At 58.6% G+C, this 14,416-nt stretch overlaps 1 protein-coding gene across 4 annotated transcripts in view; it reads left to right on the top strand.

The window, feature by feature from the left end:
- Nucleotides 1-13,449, top strand: part of VPS8 (VPS8 subunit of CORVET complex) — a 78,443-nt gene extending 64,994 nt beyond the window's left edge. For 2 of the 4 annotated variants that reach the window (XM_068165784.1, XM_068165787.1), the window contains exons 42-45: nucleotides 1,633-1,802; nucleotides 2,441-2,609; nucleotides 12,511-12,588; nucleotides 12,749-13,449. In XM_068165784.1, coding sequence (XP_068021885.1) covers nucleotides 1,633-1,802; nucleotides 2,441-2,609; nucleotides 12,511-12,588; nucleotides 12,749-12,892 — 561 coding nt within the window. In that variant the 3' untranslated portion in view covers nucleotides 12,893-13,449. The other 2 variants (XM_068165785.1, XM_068165786.1) reach the window with 2 other exon arrangements.
- The last annotated feature ends 967 nt before the right edge of the window (nucleotides 13,450-14,416 follow it).

Here is a 14,416-nt window from a genome sequence, read left to right as displayed (position 1 = left end):
CCTATCACTCCCTGAGATTCTGAGCAGTCCCTCCCCAGCCTTCCTGTAGCCCCCTTCAGATCCTGGAAGGCCACAATGAGGTCACCTGGGAGCCTTCTCTTCTGCAGACTGAACAGCCCCAACTCCTTCAGTCTGTCCTCATAGGAGAGGTGCTCCAGCCCTCTGCTCATCCTCCTGGCCCTTCTCTGGACACCTTCCAGCACCTCCACATCCCTCTTGTAATACTGCCTCCAGAACTGGAGCCCCTACTCCAGGTGGGGTCTCAGCAGAGCTGAGCAGAGGGGGAGAATCACCTCCCTTGCCCTGCTGGCCACACTTCTCCTGATGCAGCCCAGGATCTGATTGGCTTTGTGGGCTGCAAGTGCACACTGAGAGCTCCTGTTGAGCTTCTCCTCCCCCAGCACCCCCAAGTCTCTCTCCTCAGGGCTGCTTTCCAGCCAGTCCCTGCCCAGCCTGGATTTGTGCCTGGGATTGCCTCCACCCAGCTGCAGGACGCTGCCCTTGGTCTTGTTGAACCTCCTGAGGTTGGCTTGTGCCCACCTCTCCAGCCTGTCCAGGTCCCTCTGGATGGATCCCTTCCCTCCACCTGTCTGCTGCACCACACAGCTTGGTGTCATCAGCAAACTTGCTGAGGGTGCACTCAGTGCCACTCTCCATGGCAGCCACAGAGATGCTGAACAAGCCTGGTCCCAGGACTGACCCCTGAGGGACTCTGCTTGTCCCTGGCCTCCACTGGGACATGGAGCCATGGACAACCACTCTTTGGGTGCAGCCATCAAGCCAGCTCCTTATCCATCTAGTGGTCACCCCTCACACCCATGTGTCACCGGCCTGGAGCCCAGGATGTGGTGTGGGACAGTGTCGAAGGCTGTGCTCAGCTCCAGGCAAACGACAGCAGCTGCTCACCCCTCAGCTATTGATGTTGTCACCTGCTCATAGAAGGCCACCAGGTTGGTCAGGCAGGATTTGCCTTTGTGTTGCTCACAGATTGCCAGGGAAGGCACTGGCAGGGCTGTGGGCAGCGTGGCTGGAGCTCAGCAGTGTTCAGGGTGCTGCTTCTCTCCAGCTCACCCTGCAGCTGGGCATCCCAAGGCACAAACCCAGCATCTTTTGTCCTTTGGTGGAGGTTTAAAGAAGGGCTTTCTAGATTAGTGACCTGTTCTGCCTCTTCCCCGTGGTGCTGCTGCACTGCTTTTGTCACCTGAGGACATTTCAGCTGTACCTCACTCCTGCCTCTGTCCAGTGCCAGCCTGCAGGCAGTCTCCAGGCTTTGTTTGTCACAGAATCACAGAGAGGCAGGGGGTGGAAGGGACCTCTGGAGATGATCCAGTGCAAGCCCCTGCCCAGCTGGTGTTCTGCAGAAGTGATCTGCAGGGAGTTTCTGCAGCCTGTGGATGATGAGTGGTGAAGCCCTGGAACGGGTTGTCCAGGGAGGTGGTTGGGGCCCTGTCCCTAGAGGTGTTTAAGAACAGGCTGGATGAGGCTCTGGCCAGGCTGATCTAGTGTAGGGTGTCCCTGCCCATGGCAGGGGGGTTGGAACTAGCTGATCCTTGTGGTCCCTTCCAACCCTGACTGATACTGTGATACTATAATGAGGTGCCCTGGTTCCTCTGCCTGTTGTCTTCCACACAGACCCTTCTAGAGACAACTACCAGCCTTCTGAACCATGATCTCCACTGGTCCCTGTGTAACCTGAGAGCTTCTGTCACTAGAGGGCTTACCCCCAAGCAGGATTACTGCTGCATTTGTCTGCAGCAGTACAAGAGGAGGCAAGAAACTGCTGATGAAATCATTGTCTTCAGGTAAAGTGAAGGGGCAGGGGCAGAGCTGCAGTTGTGGTAGTGATTTTAAAAGGAGAAACAGCCCAACAACCCCCAAACTGAAGCCAAACCAAACACAAAAGCTCTGCTCTGAGACCTGCACAGCTGATCAGGCACATTCCTGTGTCCCTGCTACCTTGCTGGGCCGGCCCATCAGCCCTCTCAGAGTCATCCTCCTTCTCTGCCTCTGCTGCAGAGAGTGGCCTTGAGTCCTGAGAGCTGCTGAGGATGCCAGCATGTCTGCCTGCTCTGCACTGGTGCAGCTGCAGCACCCTGGGGCTGTGCAGCACCCTGGGGTTGTACATCCCAGATCTCCAGCAGCCCTCACCGTGTGCTCTGGTGGCAGCCCTGATGCCCTGGCTGTTGCCAGGTGGCTGTTAGGACGAGCTGATGAGAGCTGTTCTGACCTGGCTCAGAAGGAGGACATCTGCTGTTGTTCTCTCAAGTCTGGGGAGGCTGCAGGAGGGTGTGGAGGTGGGAAGGGATCACACCCACTGCTGAGCTGTGTTTGCAGGGAAGCAGCCTTGGTTTTACTGCCCAGTACTGTCCCCCCTCAAGGGTCAGAGCTGTCAGGCTGTGACTCTGCTCTCCAGCACCCAGCAGAATTCTTCTCTCCACAGCTGTGGCCACTTGTACCATTCACTGTGCCTGCTGAGTAAAGAGTGTGGGACAGTAGCTCAGGGCCTGATGAGGTGGATGTGCTACAAATGCAACTCCAGTAACAAGGGAGCAAAGCTGAGCGAGAGCTTCTCAGAGCTGAGAAAAGGCAGTGCAGCAGCCTTGGTACAGGTAAGCTTGGGGAGGTGGCTTCTCTTCAAGCAGTGCTTAGAGACTTCTTCTCTTTGTTCCCTCTTGGGCCTTTGCTTCCAGACAAACCATGCTGCAGCTGTCTCAGAGGCTGCACTATCAGTATCAGCAGCATCAGAGGCTGACTGAGCATGTGTCAGTGCCCTGTGGGGCTCAGAATTGTGTTCATCCAGAAGGTCTGGGAGCTCCTTGCCAGCAAGAGGGGAATCACAGCCTGGCAGGGGCTGGAAGGGACCTCTGGAGGTCATCCAGTGGAGGGCAGCACAGGTGCTGTGTCAGGATCTCCAGGCCCAACAGGTTCTGCCCTGTGCCCAGAATTCCTCTCCTCAGCTGCAGCATTTTTGTGCTGGGGCAGTTGGTGTGTCCACTCCATTTCACAGAATCACAGCCTGGCAGGGCTTGGAAGGGACCTCTGGAGATCATCCAGGCTGAGCCCCCTGCCAGAGCAGGGCACTCAGGGCAGGGCACACAGAACACATCCAGGGGAGTTTGGAAAGGCTCCAGAGAAGGAGGCTCCACAACCTCTCTGGGCAGCCTGCTCCAGGCTCCAGCACCCTCACACCAAAGAAGTTTCTCCTCCTGTTGAGGTGGAACCTCCTGGGTTCTACTTTGTGTCCACTGTCCCTTGCCCTGTCACAGCACACCACTGAGCAGAGCCTGGCCCCTGCATCCTGACCCCCAGCCCTCAGCTGTTGATAGACATTGATCAGATCCCTCTCAGCCTTCTCCTCTCCAGACTAAAAAGCCCCAGGGCTCTCAGCCTCTCGGGGGTCCAGAGGAGACTCCACAACCTCTCTGGGCAGCCTGCTCCAGGCTCCAGCAGCCTCACACCAAAGAAACTTCTCCTCATGCTGAGGTGGTGCCTCTTGTGTTCTTGCCAGCACCCATAGTTCCTTCTCCTGTCACTGGGCACCCCTGAAAAGAGCCTGGCACCTTCATCCTGACAGCCAGCCCTCCATGGGGAGCTAGAGCTGCTGCCCAGGGTGACCCCTGGTGGGGCTTTGCTCCTCGCTGCACACAGGGCAATGGTTTTCCCCTTGCCAAACCAGAGCCATTCAATCTTGCCTTGCACTTCTGCAGTGCTGCTTCACTTTTCTTCTAGCAGATCATTTCCATTTCTGCCACATCAGTTCCCATCCAAAGACAGCTGACAGCAGTGGGCATCTTCCAGCAGCTTCTGTATGAACAAAAACATCTTGCTGCTGGAAGGGAGCTGTGTGGGGAAAGGAGTCCCTGAGGAGTGCAGGGAGCACAATGCCATCCTTGCAGTCAGACTGGGTGAGTCCCTGATGTGGTGACAGAGAGAAGCTTGCCCAGGAGGTTGTGAGTCAGCTGTGGTGCCAGCAGCCTGCTGAAGAGCTCAGCACCTCGTGTCCCAGCAGCCGTGAAGCGTGGACCCTGGCCCTCTGCTTGCCCAGGGGCAGCAGCCCCACGTCTCCCCCTCTGCAGTTTTGCTCCACAGTTGTGTGTGAAATCAGCCTGACAGCTCCACCAGCTCCAGGCAGAGGTAGCTGCTGAGCTGCACTCATCATTGAAGTGCCTGACATTTCATACCAGTGCCTTGCAATGTGGGCATCACTGCACTTCTCACGAGCTGCTCTCTTGGAGCCCTTCCCTGGCTCCCCTGTCACACCAGTCTGGACATAACCTGTGGCAGAATGAAGTGGAAGATGCTCCACAGGAGTGATCTGGGCCTGGAGGAGGAGGCTCATAGAATGGGTTGGATTGGAAGGGTCTTTAAAGGTCATCCAGCTCCAAGCCCCTGCCGTGGGCAGGGACACCTCCCACCAGCACAGGCTGCTCAGGGCCTCAGCCAGCCTGGCCCTCAACACCTCCAAGCAGAAGGCAGCCACAGCCTCCCTGGGCAGCCTGTGCCAGGTTCTCTCCACTCTGTGAAAAGCATCCCCAGCTCTCCTGGAGCCCCTGATCCACCAATGGAAGTGAGGGGCTGGCTGGGACTCAAAGGAGATGTGCAGGCACTGGATGTGCCAGAGCAGGGCTTGCAGCTTGCATCATCTCTCACTAGCTGGCTGCTGTCCATGCCAGACCATCTGAGGGGGCTGGGTGCTTCCCTGCTGCTTGCCATGTGCTCCTGGCAGGGAAGCCCTTGGCTCCCTGCTGTGCACCCAGCCAGCCCAGCAGAGCTTGGCTCTGGCTCAGCAGAGCCCCAGCACTACTTCCAGCCTGGTGTGTCAGATCCTCTGCAAGTTTGGGATGTTCCTCATACATTCAGATGGCCCTGCTGAAGTGCTGTCCCTGCCTGTGCTTACACTGCTGTGTGGCAGGGCCCTAGAGAGCTGCAGCTGTTTTGATTTGGCACAAGGCTGTCAGACCTCCAGCTTCTCCAGGGACCTTCTTTGCTCCCCAGCTGCTGCTCAGTGCTGTTCACTGACCCCATGAGGTGATGGTTCCTCTGGCCAGGCAGAGGGCTGCCTCACAGAGCAGACCTCTTCTGGGGTAGCACTGGGGCCATGCAGTGATGGCTCTGGATGGTGTCTGTTGCCTGGCTCCAGTGGCTGCCCCCAGCTCTGAGCCACATCCTTGTACTCCTGTGGAGTTCCTCTGGGTCCAAGACAGCTGTGGTCATGAGGCTCTGGTGCTGCCCAGGGGCAGAAGGGATTTCTTCCTCTCACAAGGTTTGTTCAGCCCTTTGGTGTTGCAGCTGCCTGCTGAAAGCTTCTCTGCTTTCCCTCTCCCTGCCCTGGCAGCAGACAGACCTCAGGCTCTAGCTCTCAGGCTGCTCTTGCTTCCTCCCTTCCAGCTGGTGCCTCTGCCAAGCTGGAACAGAAAATCCCAGAGGAAAGTGACAGTAAGGCAGTGGTGCTTCCAGCCCTGCCTTCCCTGCCCCCTGGAGAGGCAGCTCCAAAGCTTCCATGGCATTTTGAGGATGGCCTGTGCAGAAGGAGGAGGTTTTTTTGCAGCCACTTTGAAGACCCTGAAAACTTTGTGTGTCCCTTGGCAAAGTCCTCTGTGCTGAGTGCTCTTCCCACAGTGAGCTGCAGCTCAGGTATTTAGTTGCTCAGCAGGCAGATTGCTACTGAGAAATGCCACTGAGCAGCTGGAGGTTGTTCCACAGCACCCATTCTGCTCTGCTGGAGCAGAGGCTGCCAGCCTGTGCTGTGCAGTGGCACTGAGTCAGATGGGAGCTGACAGCCCAGCAGGCTCTGCTGGCTCTGGCCCTGCTTGGTGTGCATGGCCTCTGTGTAAGCTGCCTGGAAACTGGGGAGGTGGAGAGGCCACCAGCTGCACCCTGCTGGGGGCTGGGGATGGCACTTCCTGACCTGCCCCAGCCAGGGGAATGGGGAGAGAAGGCCACAAGGCCTTTGGTGCTCTCTCTGTTAGCCCTGAGCCTCCCTGTCTCCCCAGGGGTCAACTTCTGGCTCTGCACTGATCCTCTTTGCGTCTTCCTAACCTTGCATCATGCCATAAATGACTGTGGCCAGCAGCTCAAGGGAGCTTCTCCTCCTGCTCTGCTGAGGCCTCACCTGCAGTGCTGCATCCAGTCCTGGGCTCCCCAGCTCAGGAAGGACAAAGAACTGCTGGAGAGAGTCCAGCACAGAGCCACTGAGCTGCTGAGGGGCCTGGAGCAGCTCTGATCTGAGGAGAGGCTGAGAGCTGGGGGTGCTTAGCCTGGGGCAGAGGAGGCTGAGGGGGATCTCATTCCTGCTGACAAAGATCTAAGGGGTTGGTGTCAGGATGGGGCCAGACTCTTGTCAGTGGTGCCCAGGGACAGGGCAAGAGGCAATGGGCAGAAACTTGCCCATAGGAAGCTCCATCTGAACATGAGAGGGAGATTCTGTGCTGTGAGGGTGTCAGAGCCTGGAGCAGGCTGCCCAGAGAGGTTGTGGAGTCTCCTTTGGAGGCATTCCAAACCTGCCTGGATTTGTTCCTGTGTGACTCACTCTGTGTCATCCTGCTCTGGCAGGGGGGGTGGATTAGATGACCTTCAGAGGTCCCTTCTAAGCCCTACCATTGTGTGAGACTGTGAAAAGCAAGGGGGGCTCTGTGTGTGTGTGTGTGTGTGTGTGTGTGTGTGTGTGTGTGTGTGTGTGTGCTGGGGGTCAATCCCATTTAAAGCTGGCAGTGCTGGTTTGGGCACTGTGATGTTTGAAGGTGGCTGAGGTGTGTTAGGCTCCTGCCTGAATGTGAGTGAGGGGCTCCTGATGCCTGAGTTACTGATCCCCACAAGCAGTGTGCCTCCTTTCAGGGGGCTGCTTTGTGCTTTCCATGCCAGCCTCTGCAACAGGGACTGGGGAGAGGCAGAGTCTTGGCTCTGGGGCTGCAGGCTCTGCAGAGAGCCCCATGAAGCCCTCAGGTGCCATGCTCTGCCAGCTCTGTGGCTGAGAGCTGGGAGGGCACTGTGCTGAGGGCTGTCCAGATGGCAAGTGTGTTTTATTCAGGAGTGTAATCCTGTCAGGCTACACCAGGATGGACAATGAACTCGATCCACAGTTAATCCAGTTTGGCAGACTCCACCTTTAAGCTCTGTGCTGCAGCCTGCCCCCAGCATCCCTCTTAGTGACAGCCTTCATCCAGCCCCCAGCTCCCTGGCCAGCTTCTGCCTGTGAGCTGTTGCTACCTTAGAATCATGAAATGGTGCTGTTGGAAGGGATTTCTGGAGATCATACCAGGGAGCAGAGCCCAACCCCCAGCTGGCTGCAGCCTCCTCTCAGGGAGCTGCAGAGAGCAAGGAGGTCTCCCTCAGCCTCCTCTCCTCCAGGCTGAACACCCCCAGCTCCCTCAGCTGCTCCTCCCCAGCCCTCTTCTCCAGATCCTTCCCCAGCTCTGCTGCCATTCTCTGGACCTGCTCCAGCTCCTCAGTGTCCTTCTTGGAGTGGGAGCCCCAAAACTGAACCCAGTGTTGGAGATGTGGCCTCAGCAGTGCTGGGCACAGTCCCTGCCCTGCTCCTGCTGCCTGGACAGCTGCTCAGTTCCTTAGCTCTGGAGTTGGCTTTGGCTGCAGATTCCATAACTGCCTGAGCAATGCACAGGAAGTCCACATGAGGACAATCTGAACCCTTGGCTCAGCAGCAGCACAGCTGCACTCTGCCATGTCCTGTTGTCCCATGTTTTGGAAACAAAAGGGGTTCAGTGAGAAGGAATCAGTGTGGAGTCCTAGCTAGCAGGTGTAAAGGACTGGCACCATGGCATGGGAGGGACCTCTAGAGCTCAGCTGGTCCAAGGCCCCTGGCACACCAGGCTGCAGCAGATTGTGAGGGAGAACACACAACAGATTTCCAGAGACTGAGTTGAAAGCCATGGTGCTCTCCAGCTCATCCTCAGGAGCTATTTGCCCTCAAGAGTGGTGATTTTGGATGCTGAACTGAGCCCAGCTCTCATCTCCAGGTGCTGCCAGCCTTCCCCCCACAGCCTGCTGCATTCCAGGTGCCTCATCTGCTGAGCCCTGCTGTGCAGGGGGGCTGGTCCTGGTGCTGGGCTGATGAACCCTGAGTGGCATTCCCCCTGCTCTGGCAGGCAGCAGTGGGAGGCCAAGGGAGTGTTGCAGCAGTGCCTGCTGGAAGCTGAAGCTGCCAGGCATCCCAGCTGGCAGAGGGAAGCCTGCCCCTGCAGTTCAGATAGGTTCAGCTGCAGCCAAGAGACATCTGCCCCTGCCAGCCTGCTCCTGAGGAGCTGAGAGGCCAGGGCTGGGGTGCAGAGCAGGATGGCAGATCACTGCTGCTGAGGGAGGCTGCTCTGTGCTGGGCACTGCTGGGGCAGTGCTTCTGGCTACATGCAGGCAGCAGGGCCTGGTTTGCCTGCTCTTGCCCACCCCTGAGGGACCAGCTTCTGCTGCACCCAAACAGGAGCTGGCAGGGCCTAGAAATGCTATGAGCACAGCTGGTCCTTACCCTGTGGAATAGTTGGCCTCAGGTTTACAAGAACTGGCTCAGCTGTGGCTCAGCTGGTCTGGGATCCCTTATGGACCTCAAGAGTCCAGCTGCAGGGGTGGGAGAAGGGCAGCTTCACCTGGGAGAGCAGGAAAAATGCATTTCCTGTGGCAAGGTGGTGCTGGATGCTCTGACTGACCTCAGAATGTGTTTGTGGAAGGCTTGGCTTTGGGAGGCAGCATTTAGACAGCATGACTGCTGTCTAAGCTGTCAGCTCGAGGCTTGGACCACAGCACTCTGTGCTGGGTTAGGAACTGGCTGGAGGCTGAGCCCAGAGAGTGGTGGTGAATGGTGCCACAGCCAGCTGGCAGCCAGGCACCAGTGGTGTGCCCCAGGGATCAGTGCTGGGCCCCAGCCTCTTTAACATCTTCATTGATCAGCAAGTTTGCAGATGACAGCAAGCTGGGAGCAGATGTTGGTCAGTTAGAGGACAGAAGGGCTCTGCAGAGGGACCTCGACCGACTGGACAGATGGGCAGAGGCCAACAGGATGGCATTCAACAAGTCCAAGTGCCAGGGGCTGCACTTTGGCCACAGCAACCCCAGGCAGAGCTACAGGCTGAGGTCAGAGTGGCTGAGAGCTGCCAAACAGAGAGGGACCTGGGGGTGCTGATTGACAGCTGCCTGAACATGAGCCAGCAGTGTGCCCAGGTGGCCAAGAAGGCCAAGGGCATCCTGGCCTGCATTAGGAATAGTGTGGCCAGCAGGAGCAGGGAAGTCATTGTGCCTCTGTACTCTGCACTGGTTAGGCCACACCTTGAGTCCTGTGTCCAGTTCTGGGCCCCTCAGTTTAAGAAGGACATTGAGAGACTTGAAGGTGTCCAGAGAAGGGCAACAAGGCTGGGGAGAGGCCTTGAGCACAGCCCTGTGAGGAGAGGCTGAGGGAGCTGGGGTTGCTTAGCCTGGAGAAGAGGAGGCTCAGGGGTGACCTCATTGCCCTCTACAAGTCCCTGAAGGGAGGTTGTAGCCAGGTGGGGGTTGGTCTCTTCTCCCAGGCAACCAGCACCAGAACAAGAGGACACAGTCTCAAGCTGTGCCAGAGGAGGTTTAGACTCGAGGTGAGGAGAAAGTTCTTCACCAAGCGAGTTGTTCGTCATTGGGATGTGCTGCCCAGGGAGGTGGTGGAGTCACCATCCCTGGAGGTGTTCAGGAGGGGATTGGAGGTGGCACTTGGTGCCATGGTCTAGTCATGAGGTCTGTGGTGACAGGTTGGACTCAATGATCCTTGAGGTCTCTTCCAACCTTAGTTATACTGTGATACTGTGGTGCCTCTACCTCCAGACGCTCTGGGATCTGCTTTGCTTAGGCAGTGGCTGCTGATGGATTCTGTAGCTGTAAATGAGAGATAATTGCAGGCTCAGGAGGGCTGTGTGGGGACTACCAGAGGGGGAGGAATGTGTGCAAGCAAAATATGCAGCAGGGATCAGCATTCCAGCAGCGCTCCGTGGGAACTGGAAACCAAAGAGGAGTTTCCCTTCCTGCTGGCCAAGCTCCTCAAGAGGGGAAGTTGTGTCTCTTGGGTTCTGCATCAGTTCCTTCCCAAGGGCTTGGCTTGGAAGGTCTCAGGGGTACTGAACTGCTCTGTTCTGAGCTAGGCAGGCCTGAGCTGCCTGGCCCTGCAGCAGCACTGGGAGCAGGAGCTGCCTGCTGGGGTGAGTGAGCTGGCCGGGTGCCACCGGTGCCTGAGGCTGGTGAAGGACTCTGAGAGGCTCCCTGCAGCTCCTGAGTGCAAAGATGCCTTTAGTGACAGGGTTGGACAGGAGAAGGCCTGGCAGCAGCTGTTCCCATGGCAACAAGGAGCTGCCTGCAGCATCGCAGCAGCCTGCAGCCCGGGCGGGCGGATGGCTCCACACGCCTGCTGGGCAGCCAGCAGCGGAGGGGAGGCCAATTGTGTGGCACTGTCCTTGTCCTTGAAGGCCTGTGCCACAGCAGCTGCGCAGGGCAGCTTTCCCTTGGGCTTTGCTTGGGTTCTTCCAAGGGAGAAGGAGCTGCACGTGCCTCGGAAGCGCCTGCGCTGCTGGAGTGGCCACCCGGCAGGTGCTGCGGCGCCGCCTGGCCTGGCACATGGGCACAAGGGCTGGTGGCCGTGGTGCTGCTGGGCTGGCAGTCAGCCTCTGTGAGCTCAGAGGGCTTAATGACTCTGGGGTTCTCCATGTTGGGCCCAAACAGAGAGGGACCTGGGGGTACTGGTCAACAGCTGCCTGAACATGAGCCAGCAGTGTGCCGAGGGGGCCAAGAAGGCCAAGGGCATCCTGGCCTGCATCAGGAATAGTGTGGCCAGCAGGAGCAGGGAGGTCATTGTGCCCCTGTACTCTGCATTGGTTAGGCCACACCTTGAGTCCTGTGTCCAGTTCTGGGCCCCTCGGGTTAGGAAGGACATTGAGAGACTTGAAGGTGTCCAGAGAAGGGCAACAAGGCTGGGGAGAGGCCTTGAGCACAGCCCTGTGAGGAGAGGCTGAGGGAGCTGGGGTTGCTTAGCCTGGAGAAGAGGAGGCTCAGGGGTGACCTCATTGCCCTCTACAACTACCTGAAGGGAGGTTGTAGCCAGGAAGGGGTTGGTCTCTTCTCCCAGGCACCCAGCACCAGAACAAGAGGACACAGACTCAAGCTGTGCCAGGGGAGGTTTAGGCTGGAGGTGAAAAGAAAGTTCTTCACAGAGAGAGTCATTGGTCATTGGAATGTGCTGCCTAGGGAGGTGGTGGAGTCCCCATCCCTGGAGGTGTTCAGGAGGGGATTGGATGTGGCACTTGGTGCCATGGTCTAGTCATGATGTCTGTGTTGATAGGTTGGACTGGATGATCCTCGAGGTCTCTTCCAACCTTAGTGATACTGTGATACTGTGATCTCTTGCCAGAGTCTCAAGGGGGTGAAACGTCAGGCCCCCCCCCCCCCCCAGCAGGGCCGCAGCACTTTGGGGCAGCAGCCCTTGGGAAATGTACTCTGGGGGCAGTGTTTGAGAATGAGCATCCACAGCTCCTGAGACACAGACCCCCAGGCACCACAGTGCCCTGCTGCTGCTCAGGAAGGGGGTGTCCTCCCAGTCTCCCCTCACAGCTCCCTGGTGCTGCTCTCTCCTTTGGGATGTGAGCAGCAACGTTCAGGGGAGAGAGGCTGTGGTGTGATGAGGAGGGGCAGGCCTGGGAGAAGCTGCACCGCTCTCCCTGCGGCACGGGGACGCTGCCTTTGGCAGCAGCTGGAGCGTGCGTGCAGCCCTTGCATTAGTGCTCCTGCTGCAGGCTCTCTGCAGCTGGCTGCCCTCACCCACAGCTCTGTAACTGCCCCAGCACCGCTGCTGGGCTAATGCTTTAGTACTGCAGTGCTGGGCAGCCCCCAGCCTCTGCTCTGTGTCCCCCTCTGCCCCCCCTGCACCCCTCACTTCCCACCTTCTAGCCTGTAGCAGCTTACTGGGGAGAGCAGGGGCCCAGCACAGAGCCTGGGCAGGGCTGCTGGAGGAGAGACCTTTGGGAGAGGATGAGGGCAGCCTGGGGGAGCTGCTGCCTGGGGAGAGCCTGGCAGGGGCTGCTCCTCCCCACTGGCTGCAGGGCAGTTTCCCCATCCTTTGCCTTCTCTCTTTGTGCCTCTTCTCCTTTTTTCTCCTCCCCTCTCGTTTTCTTTCCCCTTCCCTTTTCCTTCCCCCTGCCTTTTTCTTTCCCTCCCTCTTTTTTTTCCCTCCCTTTTTTTTCCCCCCCCCTCGTTTTTTTTTCTTTCCCCTCCATCTTCCCCTCTCCCTTTTTTCTTTCTCTGCCTCTCCTGTCTCTCTTTTCTGTAGCTCAGCTGTTTGTCTGCCATTAGCTACGGGATCTCAGATGGGCTCTCTGCTTTTCCCCCAAACAAAGGCTGACACACACTGGCTGCAAGCCAGAGGAAAGACAGCAAAGGAAGCCCCTGAAGAAGCTGTGGAGCAGCTGCTCCAGGCCCGAGGACAGGAGCAGGGCTGGAGCTGTGTGTGCCTGAGCTTTGCTGGGTGCTGTCTGTAACCTCCTCCCTCTTTGCCAGGCGAGCTCCGAGGCGTTGGACCCTCAGCAGCTCCAAGCCTTTGACCAGCTCTGCCGGCTGAACCGCGGCGCCTCCAGGGTACGTCCTCCCTGGGCCCTGTCTGCTTCGGGCTGGGGGGCAGTGGTCGAGCCAGACACTGGCACTGGCAGCGTGGGGCTTTGGCCCCTGGCAGCCAGCTGTGTTCTGTGACTGTGGAGTTGTGTTCTGTGGGTGATGCTGTCTGGGTTTTGCCTTGCAGCTGGCTCTGCTGACGGAGCTCTCCCGTGGCCATGGCAATGAGAAGCCCTTCAGCATTTCCCACGGGGACCTGGCCACCAGCAGTGTCTTCCAGAACGAGAACTTCCAGCTCCACCTGGCTCCCCCTCCCCTGGCTGAGGACTAATGCTGCTGCCTGCAGCCTGAGCAGGGCCACGGCTGCTCGCTCCCCTGCACGCTGCCTTCCCCGGGCTGTGCCACGCTGGCTCCGGCTGGCGGCTGGAGGGTTCCTAGCTGTGGGTGATGTCCCAGCCCTGCCACCACCTCTCACCCACCCAAGGTGGCTGTGGGGCAGCCATGAGCTCTGCAGGCAAACCCAAAGGTGCCACAGCTCTGGGCCACCTGCACTGCTCTGACCTGCAGGCTCAGGCCACTGGTGGAGGCTTTGCCAAACAAGTGGGGGGGCTGTGCCCCGCTGGAGCAGTGTGGCCTGGGGCTGCCCAGAGCCCATCTCTGAGGCTGCTGTGTTGGTGGCTGGGTGCCACATCTGAGCTTTAGCTGCTAGAAAAAGCAGTCCCCCTGCCAAGGCCCAGCCCTTGGTCTCAGGGCAGCAGCCATGGGGGCTGAGGGCACGGAAGAGGCAAACCTGGAAGAGGCTGAAGGGTGCAGGAAAGAGGAGGAGAGCAGAGTGCCCTGCACACGGCGTGCTCCTACAGACTGCCATTAAAAAGGTCCCTGGTGGAAGTGTCCTGGGTGAGCTGTGCATGTGGGCAGCGGGCAAGGGGTGCTGGCAGCACAGCTGGCTGCTGGCAGCTGCCACTGCACTCTGCCAGAGTGCATCTTGTCAGCAGGGGGGAAGCACAGACCTCCCCTCCTGCCTTGGGCCCCTGCTGGGGCGGGTGGGGAGTGTGTAAGAAACCTGCTGCAGGCCTGCTGGGGCTGCAGCAGGGAGAGGGTTTGTGAGGTGCCCACTGATGGTCAGAGAGGTCTGGCACTGCTAAGCTCAACCCAGTGTGTTGCAGTGCCACGCTGGGCAGTCTGCCCTCCTGGTGGCTCCTCCATCCCTGCTCACTCACCTGCAGTGGTGGTTCTCTGCTGTCCCCTCTGGCCTGTGGAACACCCCCCAGACCCTCCCCTCGCCTTGTGTGGTACTGCTCTGGTGACTGTTACCTTGCCCTTTTCATTTTGCCATCCCCCTTGGGTGTTTTGGGGTGCCAGGAAGAGCACAGCACCAGGTGGATGTTGCCCTCCACACCCAGCACTAATGCCCAGAGCTGGTGGCTGGTCCCTGCAGAGCTCACATTGAAAGGTGGCACACAGGGCAGTGCTGCTGTCCCAGGAACACAAGGGCAGTGGCTGTGCACCCTGGGGCCTGGCATGCCACTGAAGAACTACAGGATGGGGCCTCAGAATGGTGCCAGTCTGCAGCCACAGGTGAACCTGGCCAGAGGAGAGGCAAGGGGCTGCAGCCAGCTGAAATGGGGCTGTTCAGCCTACAGAGAAGGCTCCAGGGAGACCTCAGAGCTGCTTTTCAGTCTCTGCAGGGGAGCTGCAGGCAGGCTGGGGAGGGACTGTGCAGAAGGGGCTGTGGGGATAGGACCAGGGGCAGTGGTTTGGAACTCTGGAGCAGGGCAGAGTTAGGTTGGACACCAGGAGGAAGTTCTGCACAGGGAGGCTGGGGAGACACTGGCACAGGCTGCCCAGGGAGGGG

This window comes from Melanerpes formicivorus, unplaced genomic scaffold (genome assembly GCF_026170545.1).
Source record: "Melanerpes formicivorus ecotype bairdi unplaced genomic scaffold, bMelFor1.0.p_v2 SCAF_93, whole genome shotgun sequence".
NCBI classification, from domain to species: Eukaryota; Metazoa; Chordata; class Aves; order Piciformes; family Picidae; genus Melanerpes; species Melanerpes formicivorus.
The sequence above is the reverse complement of the archived record's forward strand: the minus strand, read 5'-3'. Positions and strand labels throughout refer to the sequence as shown.